General features: G+C 50.0%; 2 protein-coding genes across 2 annotated transcripts in view; one reads left to right on the top strand and one right to left on the bottom strand.

The window, feature by feature from the left end:
* Nucleotides 1–4,350: 4,350 nt before the first annotated feature.
* LOC123760485 (uncharacterized) lies at nt 4,351–5,338 on the bottom strand. Its single transcript, XM_045746174.1, has 2 exons — nt 5,279–5,338; nt 4,351–5,103 (listed from the first exon to the last, which is right to left on the bottom strand). The coding sequence occupies exons 1-2, from the start codon at nt 5,336–5,338 to the stop codon at nt 4,351–4,353; spliced, it is 813 nt and encodes a 270-aa protein (XP_045602130.1).
* Nucleotides 5,339–7,674: 2,336 nt separating this feature from the next.
* Nucleotides 7,675–27,732, top strand: part of LOC123760538 (paired mesoderm homeobox protein 2B) — a 175,277-nt gene continuing 155,219 nt past the window's right edge. Inside the window, exon 1 of the mRNA XM_045746229.2 lies at nt 7,675–8,204. Within this exon, the coding sequence (XP_045602185.1) occupies nt 7,907–8,204 (298 nt within the window). The 5' untranslated portion in view covers nt 7,675–7,906. The remainder of the gene's footprint in view (nt 8,205–27,732) is intronic.

The raw sequence follows: 27,732 nt of genomic DNA, 5'->3' as shown, positions 1-27,732 counted from the left end.
GCACAGGACACTATACAACTTCTGGAATCTTCTTTCCCGGCGAGTCCACTTTTATCTTCTATCGTACATCACTCAAGGTTCTTCCCTTCGTCTGTTTTCTATGGTCCTCACACCGGTGAGTTCGTCTTTCTCAGTTTATCATGGGCCAGTCCTCTACGGTATCATCACGGCGCTACAACAATTCTTCTACTCTCCAGCAACACGCTGGTAGACTTCCATACAGAACACAGACTTATAACAAGCCTTAACAGACAGACAGTACTTCCATCTTGTAACTCGGCAATCCCGGGTTACGTCGGTCCAATCACCAATACTTCGCTAAGTATCACAGACAAATCAGAGTCAACACTGACTCGGCCACTTGTTCCCACTGGAACACGTCTTCAGTTCAGGACTGCTCTGGGTGAACTGCTTCCTGCTTCCTACAACAGGGGTCAAATAGGATCATAGCCTTCCACCGTGGAACAGAAAATGGGGTCGGGTGCGCTCAATTGATGGCGTCGATATCTTTTAGATAACAATAATTATACATAAGGTGCGGTCTTCCTGAAGAAAAAATGGGGAAAAGTCCGAAATAGGTGTTATATATTATTATCGTGTTACCCCTCTCCCAGTACGTCATCTACTGACCTCCTCCACGAAGCAACCCACAACAGCGCAGAGGTAAGTATAAATGTGTGGAGAGAGAGAGAGAGAGAGCGCGAGCGAGCGAGCAGTAACAAATTCCCGGGATTCAGGCAACTGTTGTGGGGTGGCATTTCTGAGAAATGTCACTAGTTGGACCTTAGGGGTATGCCCAGCCTATTGATGTTGTCATCCATGTTTATCTAGGAATTATGTTCTTCCAGTTGTGTAATCACAGAACATCCATCCTGGTGTGCTCAATGCACGCATCTCAGTGGATAGGATGCTGCCCGAATCAACTTCCTGATGGACAAACTGGGAAAATTTCAACCTTCCAAACTTATATCACTGGTTCTTCTCTTGATTTGTTCGTAACTGATTTATCTGCATGCATAGTCCATGGGAAACCCTTGGACTATGCATGCAATTGGCTCATCAGAAAGCCAGGCTGTCTTCACTACAGTAGCTATCCCGACAGATTGGGAAGAAGAATTAACTCCGACAACCTGTCTTAGGGACAACTGGAACATTCATAGACGAGATTGTTTTCTAATGAAAGACGTTCAAAAGTGGGGCTATCTCCAGATGGGAATCGGAAACAAGAAGAAAACTTGCACCAGGAAGATAAGGATCCAAAGTCAGGGGTTTCTTGAGTATTCATCTGTGGACACAATGCCGCCACTGACCCGGGAAGATGGGACAGTTGCATCCTCCAATAAAGAAATGTGTGGCCAACTGGCAAACCATTTTGCTTCCAACATGAAAGTGCCAGATGTAGAACGACAACCTCCACAGCTTGATCCAAGCACTATGTCCAAGTTGTGTGAAGTAGTTGTCCAGCAGGATGAAGTCCACCATCTACTTCAATCACTGGACGCAGGTAAGGCAGCGGGGCCGGACAAGGTCAGCCTAAGACTGTTACACCGTTGAGCGGACTTCCAGGCTTCGCCTCTCACGTGAATCTACCAACTCTGCCTAGCTAAAGGAACTTGGCACGCCATATGGAAACAGGGAGATGTGGTTCTGGTCCACGATATGAAGAGCCGTCCAGCAGTCAGAAACTACAGACTAGTGTCAATGCTTTCAGTTACTGGACACATTCTTGAGATATTTGTCTCGCAGCAAATAAGAAATTTGTTTTCATCATCATCGGTTACTGTGTGGTCGATATTTTCGGTATAGGAAAGGTCGTTCTCCCGCTGACCTCTTGCTAAATTTCACCATTAAGTGGCATCAGTCACTGGAAGATTCCAAAAATAATCTGTGTTGTTGCACTGGACATTTGAGGAGCCTTTAAGGTATGACACTCAGGACTATTAGCAAAGCTTTAAACACTTGGTATTTCAGGCTCCATTTTATTGCTAATAAGGGACTAACTTCAAGACTGGACTCAAAGAGCAGTCCACAGTGGAGCATAATCTGGAAACTACCCAACTGGTGCCAGTGTACCGCAGGGCAGTGTGCTGGGCCCTGTGTTGTGGCATGTCTACTTCAACGATCTACAACACCTCATCCCTGAAGCTCAGGCCTATGCTGATGACTGTACTCTAATCTTCTATATGAGATAATGTATGTTTACCTCTCTCTGTTCAAGGCTGGAGGCCAGACGTACGGGGCTAGCCTCTCCCAAGTTTGCAGGTTGAATGGACGGACTGACTGGGATTGTCAGAGTTCAAGATGGACCAGCAAGCCAGGGTTCACTTTCTGACCCCCACGACGATTTTCGGCGCTGGTCGCCGGCTACACCTAGCTAAATATTTTGAAGAAAAACTAACAAAAAATTAGTTTTTTGTCTTATAGTAATGTATACACCATTATTTACTGATCTCAGGAAAATTAACATATATTTCCTTTATTCATACTTTGGCGTCAGTAACATAAAACAGACGGGATCCCTACAGCTTCAAACGTTTATAAAGCCCCGCCCCTTCCTTTTTTTTTTGAGATATATACAAGAGTTGTTACATTCTTGTACAGCCACTAGTACGCGTAGCGTTTCGGGCAGGTCCTTAATCCTATGGTCCCTGGAATACGATCCCCTGCCGCGAAGAATCGTTGACCCTCAACGCAAACGGATAACTATTATATATTTGTAATACTTCACGCCACTTGGCTCCTCCCACTGGCAGACCACCCACATGCCAATGGTAGAGTTCTATACAGGTATTATATTGATAAAGGAGATGTAATGAGACAGTTAGCAAAGAGAAAGAGAAAGACACAGAGGCAGACATAGAAAAGGATACGGAAACAGAGGCAGATAAAGAGACAGAGATAGGAAGAGAAGGAAGGCGAAGGGGGAACAAGGGAGATCTTTGAAGAGAGGAAAGGAGAAGGGGGGGGGGAAGACAGGTGGAAATGGGTGAAAGGGGGAGAAGAAGGGGAGAGGCAAGAGAGAGAGAGAGGGGGGGGGGAACACTGGGAGAAGGGAAAGGAAAGGGGAAAGGAGAGCATGAGTGAGGGAGAGAATAGGAGAGAGTAGATGGAGTGAGAGGGGAGAAAGTTGGAGAGGAGGGGGGGGGGTGGGAAAGAGGAGAGAGAGGAGAAGATTGGGAGAGCAGGAAGGGGGGGGGGGTGAGTGAGGAAGAGGGGTAGAGAGAGAGAGACCCGGGCACAGCCGGGTAAACCCCAAGTTATCTATATAAACAAAACAATACCAGCCGCTACGAGGCACTGATCACTATCCTGCAGCAATATGTACCTAGAAAAGGCGACGACAAGTTACATGTGTAGTAGAAAACCCCCGCACAGGTGATGACAATGACAAGGCAGCTTTATGCTGCAACTGTGACAGACGCACAAAAGAACGGCAAAAAAAAAAAACCATTGCTCGGTGACGAGACTGACTTCATGGCAATGATGTTCGACTCTTCAGTGACCATGACAAGTCACGTGCTTAACCTGGCAAGCAAGGCACCCAAGAAACTTAGTCTTAGGGCGAATTTCATGTTTTCTTGAAATCAGGGACTGCAAAACCATACACGAGGCTCAAGACCCCTCCCACCTTGAGTATGCACCGCTGTCCTGGATGCCCTGCTCTCCCCTTCACGTGTCTAACCTCTGGACGAGGTGGAGAGCCGTGTGAGAAGAGTCCTCTCTAGTCTCGATCTCGAACCCATTGTTGATGTGACGACTTATATTCAATTTTGTAACTAGCTCATCAAGATTGTAACTTGCTTAGCTAAATGAATTGTGGGGTTCAGTCCCTGAGCCCATTATGTGCCTCTGTAACCCTTTCCACTACCGCCCACGGGATGGGTATGGGGTGCATAATAAATGAACTAAACTAAAACTAGTCCTGACCCGTTCTGGTTCAACTGATCGGGGTCTTCAACACCGCTGAGATTTTGGCCGGGCTTATTGTTACGAACACGCCAAATGTTTCTCAATGTTTCCCAGCTGGTCCAACTTCGTGGACAATCAGAAGTTGGCAGTTACAACACAAGGCGCTCAGCAATCAACAGCCTCACGCTGACTGTGTCATTCTCAACAACTTCACTCCATCAGCGATATCTCCCAACCATTTGGGCTGGACGGTAGAGCGACGGGTTCGCTTCATGCAGGTCGGCGTTCAATCCTCGACCGTCCAAGTGGTTGGGCACCATTCCCCCCCCCCCCCCGTCCCATCACAAATCTTTATCCTGACATCTTCCAAGTGCTATATAGTCGTAATGGCTTGGCAGTTTCCCCTGATAATTCCGTCCCTCCATCAGCGATCATTCATTCCTAGGCTGACGTCACGTAGAACACGTAGATACACTTCACGTAGAACACGTAGATACACTTCACGTAGAACACGTAGACACACTTCACGTAGAACACGTTGATACACTTCACGTAGAACACGTAGACACACTTCACGTAGAACACGTAGATACACTTCACGTAGAACACGTTGATACACTTCACGTAGAACACGTAGACACACTTCACGTAGAACACGTAGACACACTTCACGTAGAACACGTTGATACACTTCATGTAGAACACGTAGACACACTTCACGTAGAACACGTAGATACACTTCACGTAGAACACGTAGACACACTTCACGTTGAACACGTAGATACACTTCACGTAGAACACGTAGACACATTTCACGTAGAACACGTAGATACACTTCACGTAGAACACGTTGATACACTTCACGTAGAACACGTAGATACACTTCACGTAGAACACGTAGACACACTTCACGTAGAACACGTAGACACACTTCACGTAGAACACGTAGATACACTTCACGTAGAACACGTAGACACACTTCACGTAGAACACGTAGACACACTTCACGTAGAACACGTAGACACACTTCACGTAGAACACGTAGACACACTTCACGTAGAACACGTAGACACACTTCACGTAGAACACGTAGACACACTTCACGTAGAACACGTAGACACACTTCACGTAGAACACGTAGATACACTTCACGTAGAACACGTAGACACACTTCACGTAGAACACGTAGATACACTTCACGTAGAACACGTAGATACACGTGAAATAAAGTCAAGGAGCTAGTTGAAGACTCCAGCACGCAGGTCCCGGTTCATCCCGTCTCCCACTTATTGGTACTGAGGATTACACTGTTATTACCTCGTAATGGTTACAAATAATACGCTCATAAAATAACTGAAATTCAAAGGACAGGCTTCAGCTGAGCTGATGTAGGGTAACACCTCTTAGCTTGAAGCTTTGTTAGCAACATCGGGTACAATTTCTAATGAATCTTAGACTTAGAGAGAGAGAGAGAGAGAGAGAGAGAGAGAGAGAGAGAGAGAGAGAGAGAGAGAGAGAGAGAGAGAGAGAGAGAGAGAGTGAGTGAGTGAGTGAGTGAGAGAGAGAGAGAGAGAGAGAGAGAGAGAGAGAGAGAGAGAGAGAGAGAGAGAGAGAGAGAGAGAGAGAGAGAGAGAGAGAGAGAGAGAGAGAGAGAGTGAGAGAGTGAGAGAGTGAGAGAGTGAGAGAGAGAGAGAGAGAGAGAGAGAGAGAGAGAGAGAGAGAGAGAGAGAGAGAGAGAGAGAGAGAGAGAGAGAGAGAGAGAGAGAGAGAGAGAGAGAGAGTGAGTGAGTGAGTGAGTGAGTGGAGGCCCTCACGCCAGCAGGTGTTGCGGGGATGTATGCAAGACGAGTAAAGAAGGCTAATCAACAAAGTTTAAATCTTGCCAACTTGAAATGGCGTGATAATGAGAGGGGGATGATTACGGCCGCCACACTGGGCCGCCGCCACCACCACCTGCTGCCACACCTCCCGCCTGCCCTCCGCCAGGCCCACGTCCCCGCCCTGGCGGCAGGCAGGCAGGCAGGCAGGCAGGCAGGCAGGCAGGCAGGCAGGCAGGCAGGCCAAGGCTTATCTAGTAGGCAGGCAGGCCAAGGCTTATCTAGCAGGCAGGCAGGCCAAGGCTTATCTAGCAGGCAGCCAACATGTGCAGGCATTAAGTAAAGGAACTTTTAAATAGAGTAACAGCCAGTCTTATGGGGCTGTGGTGAAGTGTTTCGGGTCACATGGGCAGTGGAGGGGGTGTGGGGGATGGTTTGTGGGGGATGGGGAGGAGGATGATGGTTGTGGATGACGGGGGAGTGTGTGGGGTGGGGTGATAGTTGTATGGGTGATGGGGAAGGGTGAGGGACTGGTGGGGAGTGTGGAGAGCTAAATAACTGAGTATCCATTGAGTACCAATATCACACAAAAGATGGAGTGGTGTAGAGTGGGTGTGGGTGATGGAGAGGGTGTAGAGTGTGGGTGATGGGGAGGGTGTAGAGTGTGGGTGATGGGGAGGGTGTAGAGTGTGGGTGATGGGGAGGGTGTAGAGTGTGGGTGATGGGGAGGGTGTAGAGTGTGGGTGATGGGGAGGGTGTAGAGTGTGGGTGATGGAGAGGGTGTAGAGTGTGGGTGATGGGGAGGGTGTAGAGTGTGGGTGATGGAGAGGGTGTAGAGTGTGGGTGATGGGGAGGGTGTAGAGTGTGGGTGATGGGGAGGGTGTAGAGTGTGGGTGATGGAGAGGGTGTAGAGTGTGGGTGATGGGGAGGGTGTAGAGTGTGGGTGATGGAGAGGGTGTAGAGTGTGGGTGATGGGGAGGGTGTAGAGTGTGGGTGATGGAGAGGGTGTAGAGTGTGGGTGATGGGGAGGGTGTAGAGTGTGGGTGATGGGGAGGGTGTAGAGTGTGGGTGATGGAGAGGGTGTAGAGTGTGGGTGATGGGGAGGGTGTAGAGTGTGGGTGATGGAGAGGGTGTAGAGTGTGGGTGATGGGGAGGGTGTAGAGTGTGGGTGATGGAGAGGGTGTAGAGTGTGAATGATGTCGATGAAAAGGTAGTGTATGGGTGTGTATGTGTGTGTATGTGTTTGGTGTGTGTGTGTGTGTGTGTGTGTGTGTGTGTGTGTGTGTGTGTGTGTGTGTGTGTGTGTGTGTGTGTGTGTGCATTCATGTATGTGTGTGTGTGTGAATATGTGTGTCTGTGCGTGTATGTGTGTATTATGGGGGAGGAGCAGCCACGAACTGGGCTCACTCCTCCTGTCCTGACACACACTCCCCTCACTCACACACACACACACGCACGCACACACACACACCTCATCACCTCCCCTCATCCACTCACCGCCCTCACACACACACACACACACACACACACTCACACACTCAAGACACCAAACACGCTGAGAGCCAGAGAGCCGGCCAAGCTGCCTGCGAACCAATGCCAGCAACTTTAGAAAAAGATATTAGGCACTGATTTCCGATCCGTGTTGCAACCCCCCTTTTCAAAGTCGCCTTCAGACCACATTGTCTCCAAACCTCGACCACGCCTCGTGTTGTCTCAGGCTCCGCCCCCGCCTTACTTTTGCCCAATGAGCTCTCTCATTTTGGTCGATATCTCCGCCCAGTATTGATCACATGACCGGGGGCGACCAATGGGCGGCGGCGGTGGCGGCTCGTCCCCGCCCAGAACAATGGCCAGGCCTTCTGGGTTGCCGATCGCGCGGGTACAAGTGCGGGTGATTATTGAATTAAGCTTATCATTTGATTTCTCCGCGTGGTGGTGAGCACACGGCACTAAGAGACCGGCGCTAATATCATCAGTAATAATTTGATATCATCTGTAATAATTTGATAGGCTCGCTGATGCAATTAGGCCGGTGACTTGAGGAGTTGCATTAATAACACAATTAGGGGACGGTCGTCTACAATCTCACACCTGAGGATTGTCAGCGTGGTTGCTTGTTGTGGGTGGTTGTGCAGGCAGCGTAGTTCTGCTGAAGGTGCAGTAGTTCCCCCTCCGGCAGGATGGACTACGCCTACCTCAACCAGGCGGCGGCGGCGGGCTTCGAAGCCTCCTCCTGCAGCCTCGGAGGGACGCTCGGCGGGTCTATGGACGCCAGCCACGCCCCCTACACCTACGGCGACCTCACCTCCTGCTCCCAGATGCCCTCAGCCTACCGCTACACGGGCGCGGGGGTACGGGGCTACAACACGGGCGTGGGCGTGGGCGTGGGCGTGGGGTCGCAGCAGTGCGGCGTGATGGGGCGGCCTCAGGATCACCGCGCCATGTTCCCGGCCTCCGTCACCCCCGTCAACCTTCAGAGTAAGTCCTCATGTTGCTCTTATTCCCCACCAGTCATGTCTTCCTTCCTCACACACTCACACTGCCTCACGCACTCACACTGCCTCACACTCTCCCACTGCTTCACGCACTCACACTGCCCAAACACTCACACTACCTCACGCACTCACACTACCTCACGCACGCACACTGCCTCACGCACTCAATTTTTCATGCACTGACATTAGTCTTTATGCATTTTATCTAACCAATGCACTCACACTCACACGGCCCCACGCACTGAAAGTTCTCCCCTTGTAACCAGGCACTCAAAATACCCCATGTACTCACATGATCTCACGCACTCACAATACCATATTCACTCACACTTCCCCACAAACTCACACTCATCTGCCTCTCCTCATATTTGACAAAGTTCCGCTTTATGTAGCCTCACAAATAGTTAATAATATTAAATGTATTCATTATGGTTTTGTTGTAGACATTATTTTTTTTTGTCGGGCTGAGAGTATCGCTTTAAGCCTGAATCATGTAGAATATCCCTCATGTTAGGTCTGTTTTCACTGCTAAAAACGGCGCTAAGTTTGTCATATTTGTATAAAAAAATATTGCTAGAATCGCTAAGTTATTATGTCTGGTCCCCCACGAGTACGAGTGTGTACTGACGAGTATCTCTGGTAAAGAGTACTAGTCAGTACTGGAAAGTACCAGTGTGTACTGCGGAGTACCAGTATCAGCGAATACTGCTGGTGGAGAGGATCAGTGAGTACTGGCAATAGAGAGGAGAGTACCGTAATATTCAGTACACAGCAAGAAAGCGGAGTGCATTATTCCTATGCACCGAGCGGTACCTTGTACCGTAGCCCGCCGCAACCAGGCCGCCGCCGCCGCCACCATACTCACATTTTTATTAACATACTTAAGTAGACGGTCATTTATGTATGATACCCCAAGACAATATGGTGCTAGATAGTGTGTCGAGAGGCAACTACAATGGTGGTAAAACCTCTCCCTCTCGCAGGACGGTCAGTCATACAGGGCCGTGTGAGCAGTAGTCTACACTGGCGGACGTTTCGTGCATGGTGAGGATGTCCTCGACAACACCAGAGTTAATAAAGTGACCGCAAAGCTCCAGGTAGCTCATGCCAGCGGGTTTGAAGGGTGTAATAACTGGACATTGAGTGATGTAGTGTGGGAGATCATGCCGCAGTTCCTGCTCATAGAATTTGGCACCTGGAGTGCTGAGGATTGGGAGACCCGTCACCTGTAGCCACCTGCCACAGGTAACGGTAGCCACCTGCCACAGGTAACGGTAGCCACCTGCCACGGGTAACGGTAGCCACCTGCCACAGGTAACGGTAGCCACCTGCTACAGGTAACGGTAGCCACCTGCCACAGGTAACGGTAGCCACCTGCCACAGGTAACGGTAGCCACCTGCCACAGGTAACGGTAGCCACCTGCCACAGGTAACGGTAGCCACCTGCCACAGGTAACGGTAACCCAACCTGATCATGACAACCACTGTGTCGCACAGTCTGGTCGACGTTTTGTACTGCCCATACACACAGGTTTCGGATGTGAACAAATCATAGCTTTTAACACTAGTTATCAGGTGGCCGCCGCCGCTACCGTGCCGCCGCCGGCGTCATTGCAACACTGCTCTCCAACACTACTCTGCCCCAACACTGCTCTCCAACACTACTCTGCCCCAACACTGCTCTGCTCCAGCACTACACTACAGCAACCAAAAAAAAACACCAGTTGGTGTAATACAGTATAAACTATATTGAGACAATACAGTCACACAAAATTTTGACTAAAAATTAAAATCGAACACCAAGACTGTTGTCCTGTATCAAGCAGACCTCGGTCTAGTATTATTCAGGTCCGAGTTCGAGTCTCGAGAAACCCAAGTAAATGAATTAGTGTCTAGCCACACTATGGTGGTTTGTATTTTATAAAAAAGTATAATTTATGTATCAAACGAATATATCGTTAGCGTGTTTACATGTGAAGTGTGAGAATGAGTGTTTTGAGTGACTTCACACAAGTGGCATGTGAGGTGTTTGCATGAGTAGTGATTATATATGTGGCATGAGTAGTGACTATATACATGTGGTGAACATATGTCGCTGTCTATATACTTTTCCTCTATTATGTCTACTACAAATAGTTCTCCTACACACACACACACACACACACACACACACAGTAGTTTCAAAGCGTTATATGACAAAGAGTGCTTGGAAGACAGGACACCACGAGCGTAGCTCTCATCCTGTAACTACACTTAGGTAATTACACAAACACACACATACACACATCCCTAGGAAGCAGCCCGTAGCAGCTGTTTAACTCCCTGGTACCTATTTACTGCTAGGTGAACAGTGGCATCAGGGTGAAATAAACTCTGCCCATTTGATTCTTCCTCTGCCGGGGATCGAACCCGGTTCTATAGGACCCCGACCCCCTGAGGGCTGTCCACTCAGAGGCGAGGTGTGTGTGTGTGTGACGGATGTGGGCGTGTGTGTGTGTGTGTGTGTGACGGATGTGGGCGTGTGTGTGTGTGTGTGTGTGTGTGTGTGTGTGTGTGTGTGTGTGTGTGTGTGTGTGTGTGTGTGTGTGTGTGTGTGTGTGTGTGTGTGTGTGTGACGGATGTGGGCGTGTGTGTGTGACGGATGTGGGCGTGTGACGGATGTGGGCGTGTGTGTGTGTGTGTGTGTGTGTGTGTGACGGATGTGGGCGTGTGTGTGTGTGTGTGACGGATGTGGGTGTGTGTGTGTGTGTGTGTGTGACGGATGTGGGCGTGTGTGTGTGTGTGACGGATGTGGGCGTGTGTGTGTGTGTGTATGTGTGTGTGTGTGTGTGTGTGTGTGTGTGTGTGTGTGACGGATGTGGGCGTGTGTGTGTGTGTGTGTGTGTGTGTGTGTGTGTGTGTGTGTGTGTGTGTGTGTGTGTGTGTGTGACGGATGTGGGCGTGTGTGTGTGTGACGGATGTGGGCGTGTGTGTGTGTGTGACGGATGTGGGCGTGTGTGTGTGTGTGTGTGTGTGTGACGGATGTGGGCGTGTGTGTGTGTGTGTGTGTGTGACGGATGTGGGCGTGTGTGTGTGTGACGGATGTGGGCGTGTGTGTGTGTGACGGATGTGGGCGTGTGTGTGTGACGGATGTGGGCGTGTGTGTGTGTGACGGATGTGGGCGTGTGTGTGTGTGTGTGAGACGGATGTGGGCGTGTGTGTGTGTGTGACGGATGTGGGCGTGTGTGTGTGTGACGGATGTGGGCGTGTGTGTGTGTGTGACGGATGTGGGCGTGTGTGACGGATGTGGGCGTGTGTGTGTGTGTGTGACGGATGCGGGCGTGTGTGTATGTGTGTGTCTGACGGATGTGGACGTGTGTGTGTGTGTGTGTGTCTGACGGATGTGGGCGTGTGTGTGTGTGTGTGACGGATGTGGGCGTGTGTGTGTGTGTGTGACGGATGTGGGCGTGTGTGTGTGTGTGACGGATGTGGGCGTGTGTGTGTAACGGATGTGGGCGTGTGTGTGTGACGGATGTGGGCGTGTGTGTGTGACGGATGTGGGCGTGTGTGTGTGACGAATGTGGGCGTGTGTGTGTGACGGATGTGGGCGTGTGTGTGTGTGTGTGTGACGGATGTGGGCGTGTGTATGTGTGACGGATGTGGGCGTGTGTATGTGTGACGGATGTGGGCGTGTGTGTGTGTGTGTGTGTGACGGATGTGGGCGTGTGTGTGTGTGTGTGAGTGACGGATGTGGGCGTGTGTGTGTGTGTGTAACGGATGTGGGCGTGTGTGTGTGTGTGACGGATGTGGGCGCGTGTGTGTGTGTGTGACGGATGTGGGCATGTGTGTGTGTGTGTGACGGGGGTGTGCGTGTGTGTGACGGGGGTGTGCGTGTGTGTGACGGGGGTGTGCGTGTGCGTGTGTGTGACGGAATACAACTCACCACCACAACAACAGCGGGTAATACAACTCACCACCACCACCACAACAGCGGTTAATACAACTCACCACCACCACCACAACAGCGGTCAATACAACTCACCATCACCAGCACCACAACAGCGGTTAATACAACTCACCACCACCACCACCACCACAACAGCGGTCAATACAACTCACCATCACCACCACCACAACAGCCGGTAATACAACTCACCACCATTACCACAACAGCGGGTAATACAACTCACCACCACCACCACAACAGCGGGTAATACAACTCACCACCACCACCACAACAGCGGATAATACAACTCACCACCACCATCACAACAGCCGGTAATACAACTCACCACCACCACCACAACAGCGGGTAATACAACTCACCACCACCACCACAACAGCGGTTAATACAACTCACCACCACCATCACAACAGCCGGTAATACAACTCACCACCACCACCACAACAGCCGGTAATACAACTCACCACCACCACCACAACAACAGCGGGTAATACAACTCACCACCACTACCACCACCGCAACAGCGGGTAATACAACTCACCACCACCACCACAACAGCGGTTAATACAATTCACCACCACCACCACAACAGCGGGTAATACAACTCACCACAACAGCGGGTAATACAACTCACCACCACCACCACAACAGCGGGTAATACAACTCACCACCACCACCACAACAGCGGTCAATACAACTCACCATCACCAGCACCACAACAGCGGGTAATACAAATCACCACCACCACCACAACAGCGGATAATACAACTCACCACCACAACAGCCGGTAATACAACTCACCACCACCACCACAACAGCGGTTAATACAACTCACCACCACCACAACAGCCGGTAATACAACTCACCACCACCACCACCACAACAGCCGGTAATACAACTCACCACCACCACCACAACAGCGGGTAATACAACTCACCACCACCACAACAGCCGGTAATACAACTCACCACCACCACAACAGCCGGTAATACAACTCACCACCACCACAACAGCGGTTAATACAACTCACCACCACCACAACAGCGGTTAATACAACTCACCACCACCACAACAGCGGTTAATACAACTCACCACCACCACCACAACAGCCGGTAATACAACTCACCACCACCACCACAACAGCCGGTAATACAACTCACCACCACCACCACAACAGCCGGTAATACAACTCACCACCACCACAACAGCGGTTAATACAACTCACCACCACCACAACAGCGGGTAATACAACTCACCACCACCACAACAGCGGTTAATACAACTCACCACCACCACCACAACAGCCGGTAATACAACTCACCACCACCACCACAACAGCGGTTAATACAACTCACCACCACCACAACAGCGGGTAATACAACTCACCACCACCACAACAGCGGGTAATACAACTCACCACCACTACCACCACCACAACAGCGGGTAATACAACTCACCACCACCACCACAACAGCGGGTAATACAACTCACCACCACCACAACAGCGGGTAATACAACTCACCACCACCACCACAACAGCGGGTAATACAACTCACCACCACCACCACAACAGCCGATAATACAACTCACCACCACCACCACAACAGCGGGTAATACAACTCACCACCACCACCACCACAACAGCGGTTAATACAACTCACCACCACCACAACAGCGGGTAATACAACTCACCACCACCACAACAGCGGGTAATACAACTCACCACCACCACAACAACAGCGGGTAATACAACTCACCACCACCACCACCACAACAGCCGATAATACAACTCACCACCACCACCACAACAGCGGGTAATACAACTCACCACCACCACCACAACAGCGGTTAATACAACTCACCACCACCACAACAGCGGGTAATACAACTCACCACCACCACAACAGCGGGTAATACAACTCACCACCACCACCACAACAGCGGTTAATACAACTCACCACCACCACAACAGCGGATAATACAACTCACCACCACCACCACAACAGCGGGTAATACAACTCACCACCACCACAACAGCGGTTAATACAACTCACCACCACCACCACAACAGCGGGTAATACAACTCACCACCACCACCACAACAGCGGGTAATACAACTCACCACCACCACCACAACAGCGGTTAATACAACTCACCACCACCACAACAGCGGGTAATACAACTCACCACCACCACCACAACAGCGGTTAATACAACTCACCACCACCACCACAACAGCGGGTAATACAACTCACCACCACCACCACAACAGCGGTTAATACAACTCACCACCACCACCACAACAGCGGGTAATACAACTCACCACCACCACCACTACAACAGCGGGTAATACAACTCACCACCACCACCACCACAACAGCGGGTAATACAACTCACCACCACCACCACCACAACAGCGGGTAATACAACTCACCACCACCACCACAACAGTGAGTAATACAACTCACCACCACCACCACAACAGTGAGTAATACAACTCACCACCACCACCACAACAGTGAGTAATACAACTCACCACCACCACCACCACAACAGCGGGTAATACAACTCACCACCACCACCACAACAGCGGTTAATACAACTCACCACCACCACCACAACAGCGGGTAATACAACTCACCACCACCACCACCACAACAGTGAGTAATACAACTCACCACCACCACCACAACAGTGAGTAATACAACTCACCACCACCACCACAACAGTGAGTAATACAACTCACCACCACCACCACAACAGTGAGTAATACAACTCACCACCACCACCACAACAGTGAGTAATACAACTCACCACCACCACCACCACAACAGTGGGTAATACAACTCACCACCACCACCACCACAACAGCGGGTAATACAACTCACCACCACCACCACCACAACAGTGGGTAATACAACTCACCACCACCACCACCACAACAGCGGGTAATACAACTCACCACCACCACCACAACAGTGGGTAATTCAACTCACCACCACCACAACAGTGGGTAATACAACTCACGACCACCACCACAACAGCGGGTAATACAACTCACCACCACCACCACCACAACAGTGGGTAATACAACTCACCACCACCACCACCACAACAGCGGGTAATACAACTCACGACCACCACCACAACAGCGGGTAATACAACTCACCACCACCACCACCACAACAGCGGGTAATACAACTCACCACCACCACCACCACAACAGTGGGTAATACAACTCACCACCACCACCACCACAACAGTGGGTAATACAACTCACCACCACCACCACCACAACAGTGGGTAATACAACTCACCACCACCACCACCACAACAGCGGGTAATACAACTCACCACCACCACCACAACAGCGGGTAATACATCTCACCACCACAACAACAGCGGGTAATACAACTCACCACCACCACCACAACAGCGGGTAATACATCTCACCACCACAACAACAGCGGGTAATACAACTCACCACCACCATACAACTCACCACCACAACAGGATTGATAAATAATAATAATAATAATAATAATAATAATAATAATAATAATAATAATAATAATAATAAAACTTATTATTATAACAAAAAAGGAGAAATTAAGTAGGAATCAAAAGAAAGGATTCGAACCCCGCACTCTGTGTACCGTGAAGCACACGTCCTACACCACTGGGCCAAGATATGCTACAAATAATGCAGCCAGTGAACTGAATCCTCCAGTGGTGCCGAGGCCGCCGGCTGATACCACGTCAGGGGTACCACACATGACCATCGTACACCCTGGTGTGGTGTGTCACCTCTATACTCTCACATGCGCTCTTCGAATGCTCAAAGAAGTCACATTTAACGTGATGTATCAATAAGGATTCAGGGCGCGTGCTTGGGGGCGTCTGTGTGTACATTCGAATCCTTTTAACGGCTCCTACTGATGTGTTTTTGATCGATACATCACGTTCAAGTGATTTCATTGTGCAATAATAATAATAACAATAATAACAAGACAAATTACAAGTAAATAACATTCATCATTTATATAGCAACAGCAAGACAATACGTGGTGTTTGTAAGTTAATTGATATATAAGTTGTATTGGTGCGAACGTGGGCTTGGAATACTTCCGTTAATCGTATGTGTAAGTTGATGTTAATTGGTTCGCTGGGCTGTCTGACGTCACTGTTGTGTTCACTGAACATTAGGTCGTCTGACGTCACTGTTGTGTTCACTGAACATTAGGTCGTCTGACGTCACTGTTGTGTTCACTAAACATTAGGTCGTCTGACGTCACTGTTGTGTTCACTGAACATTAGGTCGTCTGACGTCACTGTTACGTTCACTAAACATTAGGTAGTCTGACGTCACTGTTGCGTTCACTAAACATTACGTCGTCTGACATCACTATTACGTTCACTAAACATTAGGTCGTCTGACGTCACTGTTGCGTTCACTAAACATTAGGTCGTCTGACGTCACAGTTACGTTCACTAAACATTAGGTCGTCTGACGTCACAGTTACGTTCACTAAACATTAGGTCGTCTGACGTCACAGTTGCGTTCACTAAACATTAGGTCGTCTGACGTCACAGTTGCGTTCACTAAACATTACGTCGTCTGACGTCACTGTTATGTTCACTAAACATTAGGTCGTCTGACGTCACTGTTGTGTTCACTAAACATTAGGTCATCTGACGTCACTATTACGTTCACTAAACATTAGGTCATCTGACGTCACTATTACGTTCACTAAACATTAGGTCGTCTGACGTCACTATTACGTTCACTAAACATTAGGTCGTCTGACGTCACAGTTGCGTTCACTAAACATTAGGTCGTCTGACGTCACAGTTGCGTTCACTAAACATTACGTCGTCTGACGTCACAGTTGCGTTCACTAAACATTACGTCGTCTGACGTTCCGTGTAGTTTCCCGTTGGCGCCAGTAATACAGTTATCCATGGCGTGCCATGTACCAGAAGCCTATCCTAGTAATTTCCACGATAATTTGAGTACCATCTGATCACACGGGAATTTGTCGAGTAAACGATCACTCTGTGACCTGTGGTAAACACCTGCTTCCAAACTTCCTTCCCCGGACCACAATGCATGTGTTACCGCAGGTGTTGTCCCATTGACAGTTGTTGCCTCTTGTCCTAGCGGTTGTTGACGCGGGTTGAGTGGCGCGCTGTTTATAATAAAATGTACGACTTTTGTTGTTAAGCAACTTCTCAAAGATTTTTAAATGAGGTGAGGCTACTGCTACCGGTCTGTCGTAGCTTTTGGGCAGTACGCCGAAAGCTATACACTTAATTTAAGAATTAATTAAACATTCAGGGCTAAAGTGTATTTGTTGGTTAGTCAATAGGCTACTGTGGTGGGCCTTAATAACCCTCCAGAGGTTGATAGGCTTTAAACCCAACAAACCAAAAATCAACGTCCGCTCTGTAGAGTTTAGTGATGCGCTTCGGTACCTTTGTGGAGAGTAGTCGTGGGTAGTACCCTCACAGTACCCTCACAGTACCTTGGAAGTACCGTGCCGCCTGACCCCACACTGTACGCATGTAATAGTGGAATTATGCACTTATAATACTATAGGACGGTGGAGGCCGAGGGAAGGGCCAGTAATCATTATAAATAAAAAAGTAATCATTATAAATAGTCAATATTATAATACAAAAAAATCAAAATCTAAATCAAAATTATACAATTAACAAGATTGTGTATTAATGCTGATGTTGTGACTCTCAAGTAAATAATTTACTGATACTGTGTAATTGAACCAAATTATAAATATACACCATTTATGGATTTTTTGTTTAAATTAAGTTTGAATCATATATTATAAATATGATCAGTTAATCTAGACGTTAATGATACCAGGCTACAACACAGAAACTATTATGAATATATATATATATATATATATATATATATATATATATATATATATATATATATATATATATATATATATATATATATATATATATATATATATATATATATATATATATATACATATACACACACACATTCTGTATTGATTATTTTCTTGTTTAGGGCTTCTATCCCTGTGATTAGTGCTCTTGCAAAAGTACATAGGTCATACCTATGTATTTATATTACCTAAGTACATATGCCTAAGTACATAGGTATGACGTCGACCAAGCTAACGAGGCGTTTGACCTGTCATCTACAATCCGCTGCCCCCGAAAATCACATGAGACAAGCCCATGACATCACCCTAACAAGAGAAATGTTGAATAAAAACACTTGTATAATAGACAAAACTCAAGATGTAAGAAGATTACAAATTCTTGAAGATAAAACAGAACAACCCACCATAAATACCCAAATTACGGAACTATTTAGTCTGCCCTCCATGAGAATAAGAACAAGACCAGAACATGAAGATGCCAACATAGAAGACACTGCTCAACATGTCCCGCCCACTACACCTGATTAATCTTTGTGCTTCCTCCCTATTTACGTCCCCCTATCCGCCCCTATTTACGTCCCCCTATCCGCCCCTATTTACGTCCCCCTATCCGCCCCTATTTATCCCCCTATTTCTTCCTTTACGATGCACTCTTATATTTGTATTATGTACATGACCTCCCCAATGTTATAAATCCAAACCGCCCAGCACTGTCCCTTCACTTGAGAATGAACCATGTAGGTTCGAAACTTTGTGTAAATTTAGTTTAAGTGTAATACATTCTACAGTTTATTATTTCCTTTTCTTCACCTCGTACAAAGATGACACTTGGAGAAATCCTCTTCAAATTAAACCAAGATGCAAGAGCACTAGTCAGAGGGATAGAAGCCCTGGAAAATAATAAATACAGAATATGCAGTTATGTTATATATATATATATATATATATATATATATATATATATATATATATATATATATATATATATATATATATATATATATATATATATATATATATAAATGAAAAGCGTATATACCTGCCTCTAGGAGTATACAAGCCGAGAGTATATTTTACTCCGTCCTGGACAATGTTAAGGACTAAAGTGGTAATTGTGATGGCGTGAACAAGTCTCCAGAGGTTGATAGGCCTCAATACCAACCTCACGCACTAAGACGGCTGATAAATTCTCCTAATTGTTAGAAACTGTTTAACCTAACTTAACATAATCTTGGTTAAGTATATAAAGTTAACTTTGTTAACGCGACATAAACTGGCTAACTTAGCCTGACCTAACCTAGCCTGCTATGGTTCATCAAGAAAGGAAAATAAATATAATGGAATAAAGTTGTGGGTGAAGGTAGCGCTTGACGCTAACACTAGCGACCTGGGCTCGTAGACGGCCAGATATCAATATTCAGATATCTGTAGCTGGATGGGGTACCCGGCACCGCCCAGGTCTCTCTCTCTCCCCTTCCGTCTCTGTTTAGCTACTCAGAACGAAATGTCCAGGTAGCACGGGCTATGGAGAGCACGTCCCGTGTCTATTCCCATCACCACCTTCTATACACCAGTCTCCCCCTCACACCTCTCTCTCTCTCTCTCTCTCTCTCTCTCTCTCTCTCTCTCTCTCTCTCTCTCTCTCTCTCTCTCTCTCTCTCTCTCTGTCTCTCTGTCTCTCTCTGTCTGTCTCTGTTTCTCTGTCTCTCTGTCTCTCTCTCTCTCTCCCTTCTTGAGGTTATCTTGAGATGATTTCGGGGCTTTAGTGTCCCCGCGGCCCGGTCCTCGACCAGGCCTCCACCCCCAGGAAGCAGCCCGTGACAGCTGACTAACACCCAGGTACCTATTTACTGCTAGGTAATAGGGGCATAGGGTGAAAGAAACTCTGCCATTGTTTCTCGCCGGCGCCCGGGATCGAACCCGGGACCACAGGATCACAGTCCAGCGTGCTGTCCGCTCGGCCGACCGGCTCCCTTCCCTTAACCCACCTCCCTCCCACCTCCTTTCCGCCTCTCCGTCTCCTCCTCAGTTCTATATCTGATGTATAACCGTAGTGCAAAACCACCTTGACAACAGACCTCGCCCCGTGGGTTTTCCTAAGTGCATGAAGACCTCCTCGGGCCACCACAGGGGGACCTTCACAGGCTACAACAACACCCGGACAACTGGCCCCCTGGGAGGAAATTTCAGACACCTGGGTTGCGCTACCAAGACCTGAAACTCTGAACACTGGAGGAAAGACGTACCAGAGTATGGCGCTCGCTGACGTACGACACAGTCGACACACCGAGAGTTTGTTTACAGTGAAGCAGGAGGAGAGGCCACAGGTGGCCGCTGGAGACCCGTATGAGCTACCAGGACACCGTCATGCAGTGTACGAGGTGTGGACACTGGAGGTGTTGTGTGTACGAGGTGTCGACACTCGGGGTGTTGTGTGAGGGCTACACCCCACCACAGAGCTACACACCACCACAGGGCTACACACCACCACAGGGCTACACACCACCACAGAGCTACACACCACCACAGAGCTACACACCACCACAGGGCTACACACCACCACAGGGCTACACACCACCACAGGGCTACACACCACCACAGAGCTACACCCCACCACAGAGCTACACACCACCACAGGGCTACACACCACCACAGGGCTACACACCACCACAGGGCTACACACCACCACAGGGCTACACACCACCACAGGGCTACACACCACCACAGAGCTACACACCACCACAGAGCTACACACCACCACAGGGCTACACACCACCACAGGGCTACACACCACCACAGGGCTACACACCACCACAGGGCTACACACCACCACAGGGCTACACACCACCACAGAGCTACACACCACCACAGGGCTACACACCACCACAGAGCTACACACCACCACAGAGCTACACACCACCACAGGGCTACACACCACCACAGGGCTACACACCACCACAGGGCTACACACCACCACAGGGCTACACACCACCACAGGGCTACACACCACCACAGAGCTACACACCACCACAGGGCTACACACCACCACAGAGCTACACACCACCACAGGGGTACACACCACCACAGAGCTACACACCACCACAGGGCTACACACCACCACAGAGCTACACACCACCACAGGGCTACACACCACCACAGAGCTACACACCACCACAGGGCTACACACCACCACAGAGCTACACACCACCACAGAGCTACACACCACCACAGAGCTACACACCACCACAGGGCTACACACCACCACAGAGCTACACACCACCACAGGGCTACACACCACCACAGAGCTACACACCACCACAGGGCTACACACCACCACAGGGCTACACACCACCACAGGGCTACACACCACCACAGGGCTACACACCACCACAGGGCTACACACCACCACAGGGCTACACACCACCACAGGGCTACACACCACCACAGGGCTACACACCACCACAGGGCTACACACCACCACAGGGCTACACACCACCACAGAGCTACACACCACCACAGGGCTACACACCACCACAGGGCTACACACCACCACAGGGCTACACACCACCACAGGGCTACACACCACCACAGGGCAACACACCACCACAGGGCTACACACCACCACAGGGCTACACACCACCACAGGGCTACACACCACCACAGGGCTACACACCACCACAGGGCTACACACCACCACAGGGCTACACACCACCACAGAGCTACACACCACCACAGGGCTACACACCACCACAGGGCTACACACCACCACAGGGCTACACACCACCACAGGGCTACACACCACCACAGGGCTACACACCACCACAGGGCTACACACCACCACAGGGCTACACACCACCACAGGGCTACACACCACCACAGAGCTACACACCACCACAGGGCTACACACCACCACAGGGCTACACACCACCACAGGGCTACACACCACCACAGGGCTACACACCACCACAGAGCTACACACCACCACAGGGCTACACACCACCACAGAGCTACACACCACCACAGGGCTACACACCACCACAGGGCTACAATACTAAAAAAAACAAATGTGTAAAGTACAGGTATTTGGTCATGTGTTTTTTGCTTTATTGGTAATTATTACAAGTATTTGATCATAACCCCCCTCCACCCTCAATACATACACAGGGGTGCCCAGACAAGTATGACACAACATACACCGCTCACAAGCATCGGCATACACAGTACACACACTGAGAGGTGTATAGCCAGCTACTCGGTGTATAATATACCCCGCGAGTATGTTTCAGTCCTGGACTGTGTTCAAGACTAAAGTTGATAGGCTTAAACGCCGTCACAGAACCAATAACGATCAAAATATCGGATTTTGATCCCGGTCCCAGCCTAGGGTCGTTAAAGCCACCACCGACCCAAGTCTTCCTCAGACTCGGCTCCTTCTACGAGGCGTAATTTGTAAATATAAATGTGTGTGTATAGGTGGGTCTAGGGTAGGTTGTGCTGCGTGTTCCTGGCTCTCTTGGTGGACGGCTGGAGCATTTTCCCGCCAAGATTTTGGACGGTTCGTTGCGCCGGTGACACGTCCATGATTATGCCGTACTCAGATGCGGCTCCTGTGTGTGTGGTGGTCACCCATACACAGTGTGTCTGGCTTCCATACCCAGTGTGTCCGGCTTCCATACCCAGCATGTCCGGCTTCCATACCCAGTGTGTCCGGCTTCCATACCCAGCGTGTCCGGCTTCCATACCCAGTGTGTCCGGCTTCCATACCCAGTGTGTCCGGCTTCCATACCCAGTGTGTCCGGCTTCCATACCCAGTGTGTCTGGCTTCCATACCCAGTGTGTCCGGCTTCCATACCCAGCGTGTCAGGCTTCCTTACCCAGTGTGTCCGGCTTCCATACCCAGTGTGTCCGGCTTCCATACCCAGCGTGTCTGGCTTCCATACCCAGTGTGTCCGGCTTCCATACCCAGTGTGTCCGGCTTCCATACCCAGTGTGTCCGGCTTCCATATCCAGTGTGTCCGGCTTCCATACCCAGTGTGTCCGGCTTCCATACCCAGTGTGTCCGGCTTCCATACCCAGTGTGTCCGGCTTCCTTACCCAGCGTGTCCGGCTTCCTTAACCAGTGTGTCCGGCTTCCATACCCAGCGTGTCCGGCTTCCATACCCAGCGTGTCCGGCTTCCATACCCAGTGTGTCCGGCTTCCATACCCAGTGTGTCCGGCTTCCATATCCAGTGTGTCCGGCTTCCATACCCAGTGTGTCCGGCTTCCATACCCAGTGTGTCCAGCTTCCATACCCAGTGTGTCCGGCTTCCATACACAGTGTGTCCGGCTTCCTTAGACGGGTACGAAAAGATACAAGCCGGACCAAGCCAGGTTTTCCGCCAACACCTCTGTGATACAAGCCAGACCAAGCCAGGGGTTTCCAGCGAGGGTTCGAGACAGATCGCACCTCAAGCGAGCTCCGGGAATACACATGTGTGTGTGTGTTTTAATATTTCTGCTGTAGTTAGCGTCCATGTCTATATTGGATAGGTAATCCCCGGGATTTTTCGCTTTACTAAGCCATAGCTTATACTTGGACAATTAAATTTGGTTAACATATAATGAAATTATGACGGGCAATGAAGTAGCTTTTTTCCAAGTTAAAAATAAATATAAGAAGAGGGAGAGAAAATGTTGGTGGAGGGGGTGAGGGTGGAGGTGGTGAGGGTGGAGGTGGTGAGGGTGGTGGTGATGAGGGTGGAGGCGGTGAGGGTGGAGGCGGTGAGGGTGGAGGTGGTGAGGGTGGAGGTGGTGAGGGTGGAGGTGGTGAGGGTGGAGGTGGTGAGGGTGGAGGTGGTGAGGGTGGAGGTGGTGAGGGTGGAGGTGGTGAGGGTGGAGGCGGTGAGGGTGGAGGTGGTGAGGGTGGAGGTGGTGAGGGTGGAGGTGGTGAGGGTGGAGGTGGTGAGGGTGGAGGTGGTGAGGGTGGAGGTGGTGAGGGTGGAGGTGGTGAGGGTGGAGGTGGTGAGGGTGGAGGTGGTGAGGGTGGAGGTGGTGAGGGTGGAGGCGGTGAGGGTGGAGGCGGTGAGGGTGGAGGTGGTGAGGGTGGAGGTGGTGAGGGTGGAGGTGGTGAGGGTGGAGGTGGTGAGGGTGGAGGTGGTGAGGGTGGAGGTGGTGAGGGTGGAGGCATTGAGGGTGGAGGCAGTGAGGGTGGAGGTGGTGAGGTTGGAGGCGGTGAGGGTGGAGGCAGTGAGGGTGGAGGCAGCGAGGGTGGAGGCAGTGAGGGTGGAGGTGGTGAGGGTGGAGGTGGTGAGGGTGGAGGTGGTGAGGGTGGAGGTGGTGAGGGTGGAGGCAGTGAGGGTGGAGGTGGTGAGGGTGGAGGTGGTGAGGGTGGAGGTGGTGAGGGTGGAGGTGGTGAGGGTGGAGGTGGTGAGGGTGGAGGTGGTGAGGGTGGAGGCGGTGAGGGTGGAGGCGGTGAGGGTGGAGGCAGTGAGGGTGGAGGCAGTGAGGGTGGAGGTGGTGAGGGTGGAGGTGGTGAGGGTGGAGGTGGTGAGGGTGGAGGTGGTGAGGGTGGAGGTGGTGATGGTGGAGGTGGTGAGGGTGAGAGGTGGTGAGGGTGGAGGTGGTGAGGGTGGAGGTGGTGAGGGTGGAGGTGGTGAGGGTGGAGGTGGTGAGGGTGGAGGTGGTGAGGGTGGAGGTGGTGAGGGTGGAGGCGGTGAGGGTGGAGGCAACACTCCTGCAAGTGCCCCAAGACAACATGGTGTCAGTGTGTCAAGAGACAGCCACGTGATGGTAAACCTCTCGCAGTTTACAGGAGCGTCGAGTCAGTAGCCCACACTGGCAAACTTTGCCTGCACTGTGAGGATATCCTCAACAACACGAGAGTGAGGTAAAGACATTTGCCTGTAGGAGTTCCTGGTACCTCATTCTGGCGGAATCTGGGCAGGTGCCGAGAAAGTCTAGGGACCCATCCAGCCTCGTTTCAATACTCGACACCTCCAGATCCTGCCCCCAACCTACATTATCATCTCTACACCCAAACCACCACGCCTACTCCCTACACCCGCTCCCATACACCCACCCCATACATCTGCCACCACACGCCATACACCCCACTCCCCGCCCCCCACATTCATACACCACACGCCAGCATCAACACGCCTACCTCGATGACGCATTTATCAATGATAAAGTACTCTGTATTCTAAACAAACATTATTATATATTAAATTTGTGTATAGTTATGCCTAAATTATGTTAAGCATTTAGGCCCTATTTGGATTTATTTGTATTTGAATATGTGAGTGAAGCCTTGACTGAGCTGCGATTCGAACAGAGGTTGTTAAAGAAGCACTGCTCGAGATATGTTCAAACGTCATCAGTTGTGAGTCGTGTGTAAAACAGTTTTACGTTCATAAACACGAGGGTTTGGCTGTTTGAGTAACGAGAATAAGGCCTTTGTTTATGCGGTCTAGCTGACACCTTTATGAGGATGGGCTGGCTTTATGGGGCAGTGGACCAATATATTAGTGCCCGTCCCACTCCCAGACCCACTGTTGAGCTCATTTACCTGTTCATTGTTCTCAGGGCCTGACACATTAACAACTGACCAACATGGACGCCAATATCTCCTTGTTGCCACATCACCTGATGCAAGGCCTAGTTAATAAGTCTTAAGAACTCGACTTATTTGTGTACCTTTTCCAGTCCTTGTCTAACAAATAAGATTGTAAAACATTCAAGCTAAAGCTGCCTTAAGCATTAGTAAAATCCTCCTTTATTCATATTATTTACATGCAGTAGGAAGTCCACCGTATATAGCTGGGGCTTCGTGAACCATTCCCACGTTTCGCCAGAAAGATTTTATGGGTGTGATTATTGTCCGCAGGTCAGAAACTTTACGTTCTGTAGGGGGTCTAAAACCCCGTGACTTCTCTGTCGTGTTTTACGCGGCTCACATCCTCCGTGGTCCGCTAATACACTTGCTGCTGGTACCTGTTTAGCCAGCATTCGCTCTGGTATCATGGTACCCTATGTAGGTACCCTATGTAGAGTCTGCTGGTTGAGATATGTGCTAGTTCTAGGGTCTGCTGGTTGAGATATGTGCTAGTTCTAGGGTCTGCTGGTTGAGATATGTGCTAGTTCTAGGGTCTGCTGGTTGAAATATGTGCTAGTTGTAGAGTCTGCTGGGACACATGTTAGTTATAAGTCCTTTTGAGACGCAGCAGATGCAAAGCTAATGTGTGCAAGATTAATGTCTTCGTAAGCTCACATATTGGAAGTTTGCTATAGCATTCTTAAGCTCAAGAGAGCGGGGGACGGGAAGGGGTGTGAGGGGAAGGGGCGTGAGGGGGGGGGAAGGGGCGTGAGGGGGGGGGAAGAGGGTGAGGGGGAAAATGGTGAGGGGGGGGGAGGGGCGTGAGGGGGGGGGGGGAAGAGGGTGAGGGGGAAAATGGTGAGGGGGGGGGTAGCTGCTTGGCTGCCTAAACAATTGTGGAGGGCTGGGTTGTGAGGGGGAAGGTGGGGTCCATCACCCTAGTTCTTGTGATTTATCTTGTGCCTCATCACTCATCATCAAACGCAACCACAGCACCAAGTGACACAAAAGTCCTCCCCAGCCATACACCCAGACGCTTAACGGTGTCAACACAGACAAAAGTCCTCCCCCAGCCATACACCCAGACGCTTAACGGTGTCAACACACACAAAAGTCCTCCCCAGCCATACACCCAGACGCTTAACGGTGTCAACACAGACAAAAGTCCACCCCAGCCATACACCCAGACGCTTAACGGTGTCAACACAGACAAAAGTCCACCCCAGCCATACACCCAGACGCTTAACGGTGTCAACACAGACAAAAGTCCTCCCCCAGCCATACACCCAGACGCTTAACGGTGTCAACACAGACAAAAGTCCTCCCCCAGCCATACACCCAGACGCTTAACGGTGTCAACACAACACAAAAGTCCTCCCCAGCCATACACCCAGACGCTTAACAACACCAACACGTCCCGCAACACAACTACCCAAGGAAACAAATCAATTCTATCCCAAAGAACGTATCATTAAACTCTAGTCCATAAAGACTGGTGAAGATAGGCTCCAGGAGAGGAGCTAAACACTGACTCAGCAAAGATGGGGAACAGGGAACTCGGATGAAAAACAGTGGGAATAGGAGGTAGGGGGGAACATGAATCATAGAAGAGGAATAAGGGAGGAGCAATGGGTAGGAATAGGGAGGTAGAGAAGAGGGGAAGAAGAGGAGGGGGAGAGAAGGGAGGGAGGGAGATAGGAGTGGACTCCGGTGTAATTGAGTTAGGATCGACTACTAGCCACCGCCAGCACAAACACCACATTGATTACTACAAATACTGTGTACAGGAGGGAGGAACCCGCGGGTACCATACACCAGGGTAACCCGCGGGTACCATACACCAGGGGAACCCGCGGGTACAATACACCAGGGTAACCCGCGGTACCATACACCAGGGGAACCCGCGGGTACCATACACCAGGGGAACCCGCGGGTACCATACACCAGGGGAACCCGCGGGTACCATACACCAGGGGAACCCGCGGGTACCATACACCAGGGTAACCCGCGGTACCATACACCAGGGGAACCCGCGGGTACCATACACCAGGG

Source organism: Procambarus clarkii, chromosome 39 (assembly GCF_040958095.1).
Source record: "Procambarus clarkii isolate CNS0578487 chromosome 39, FALCON_Pclarkii_2.0, whole genome shotgun sequence".
Lineage (NCBI taxonomy): Eukaryota > Metazoa > Arthropoda > Malacostraca > Decapoda > Cambaridae > Procambarus > Procambarus clarkii.
This window is presented reverse-complemented; position numbering and strand designations above follow the sequence as displayed.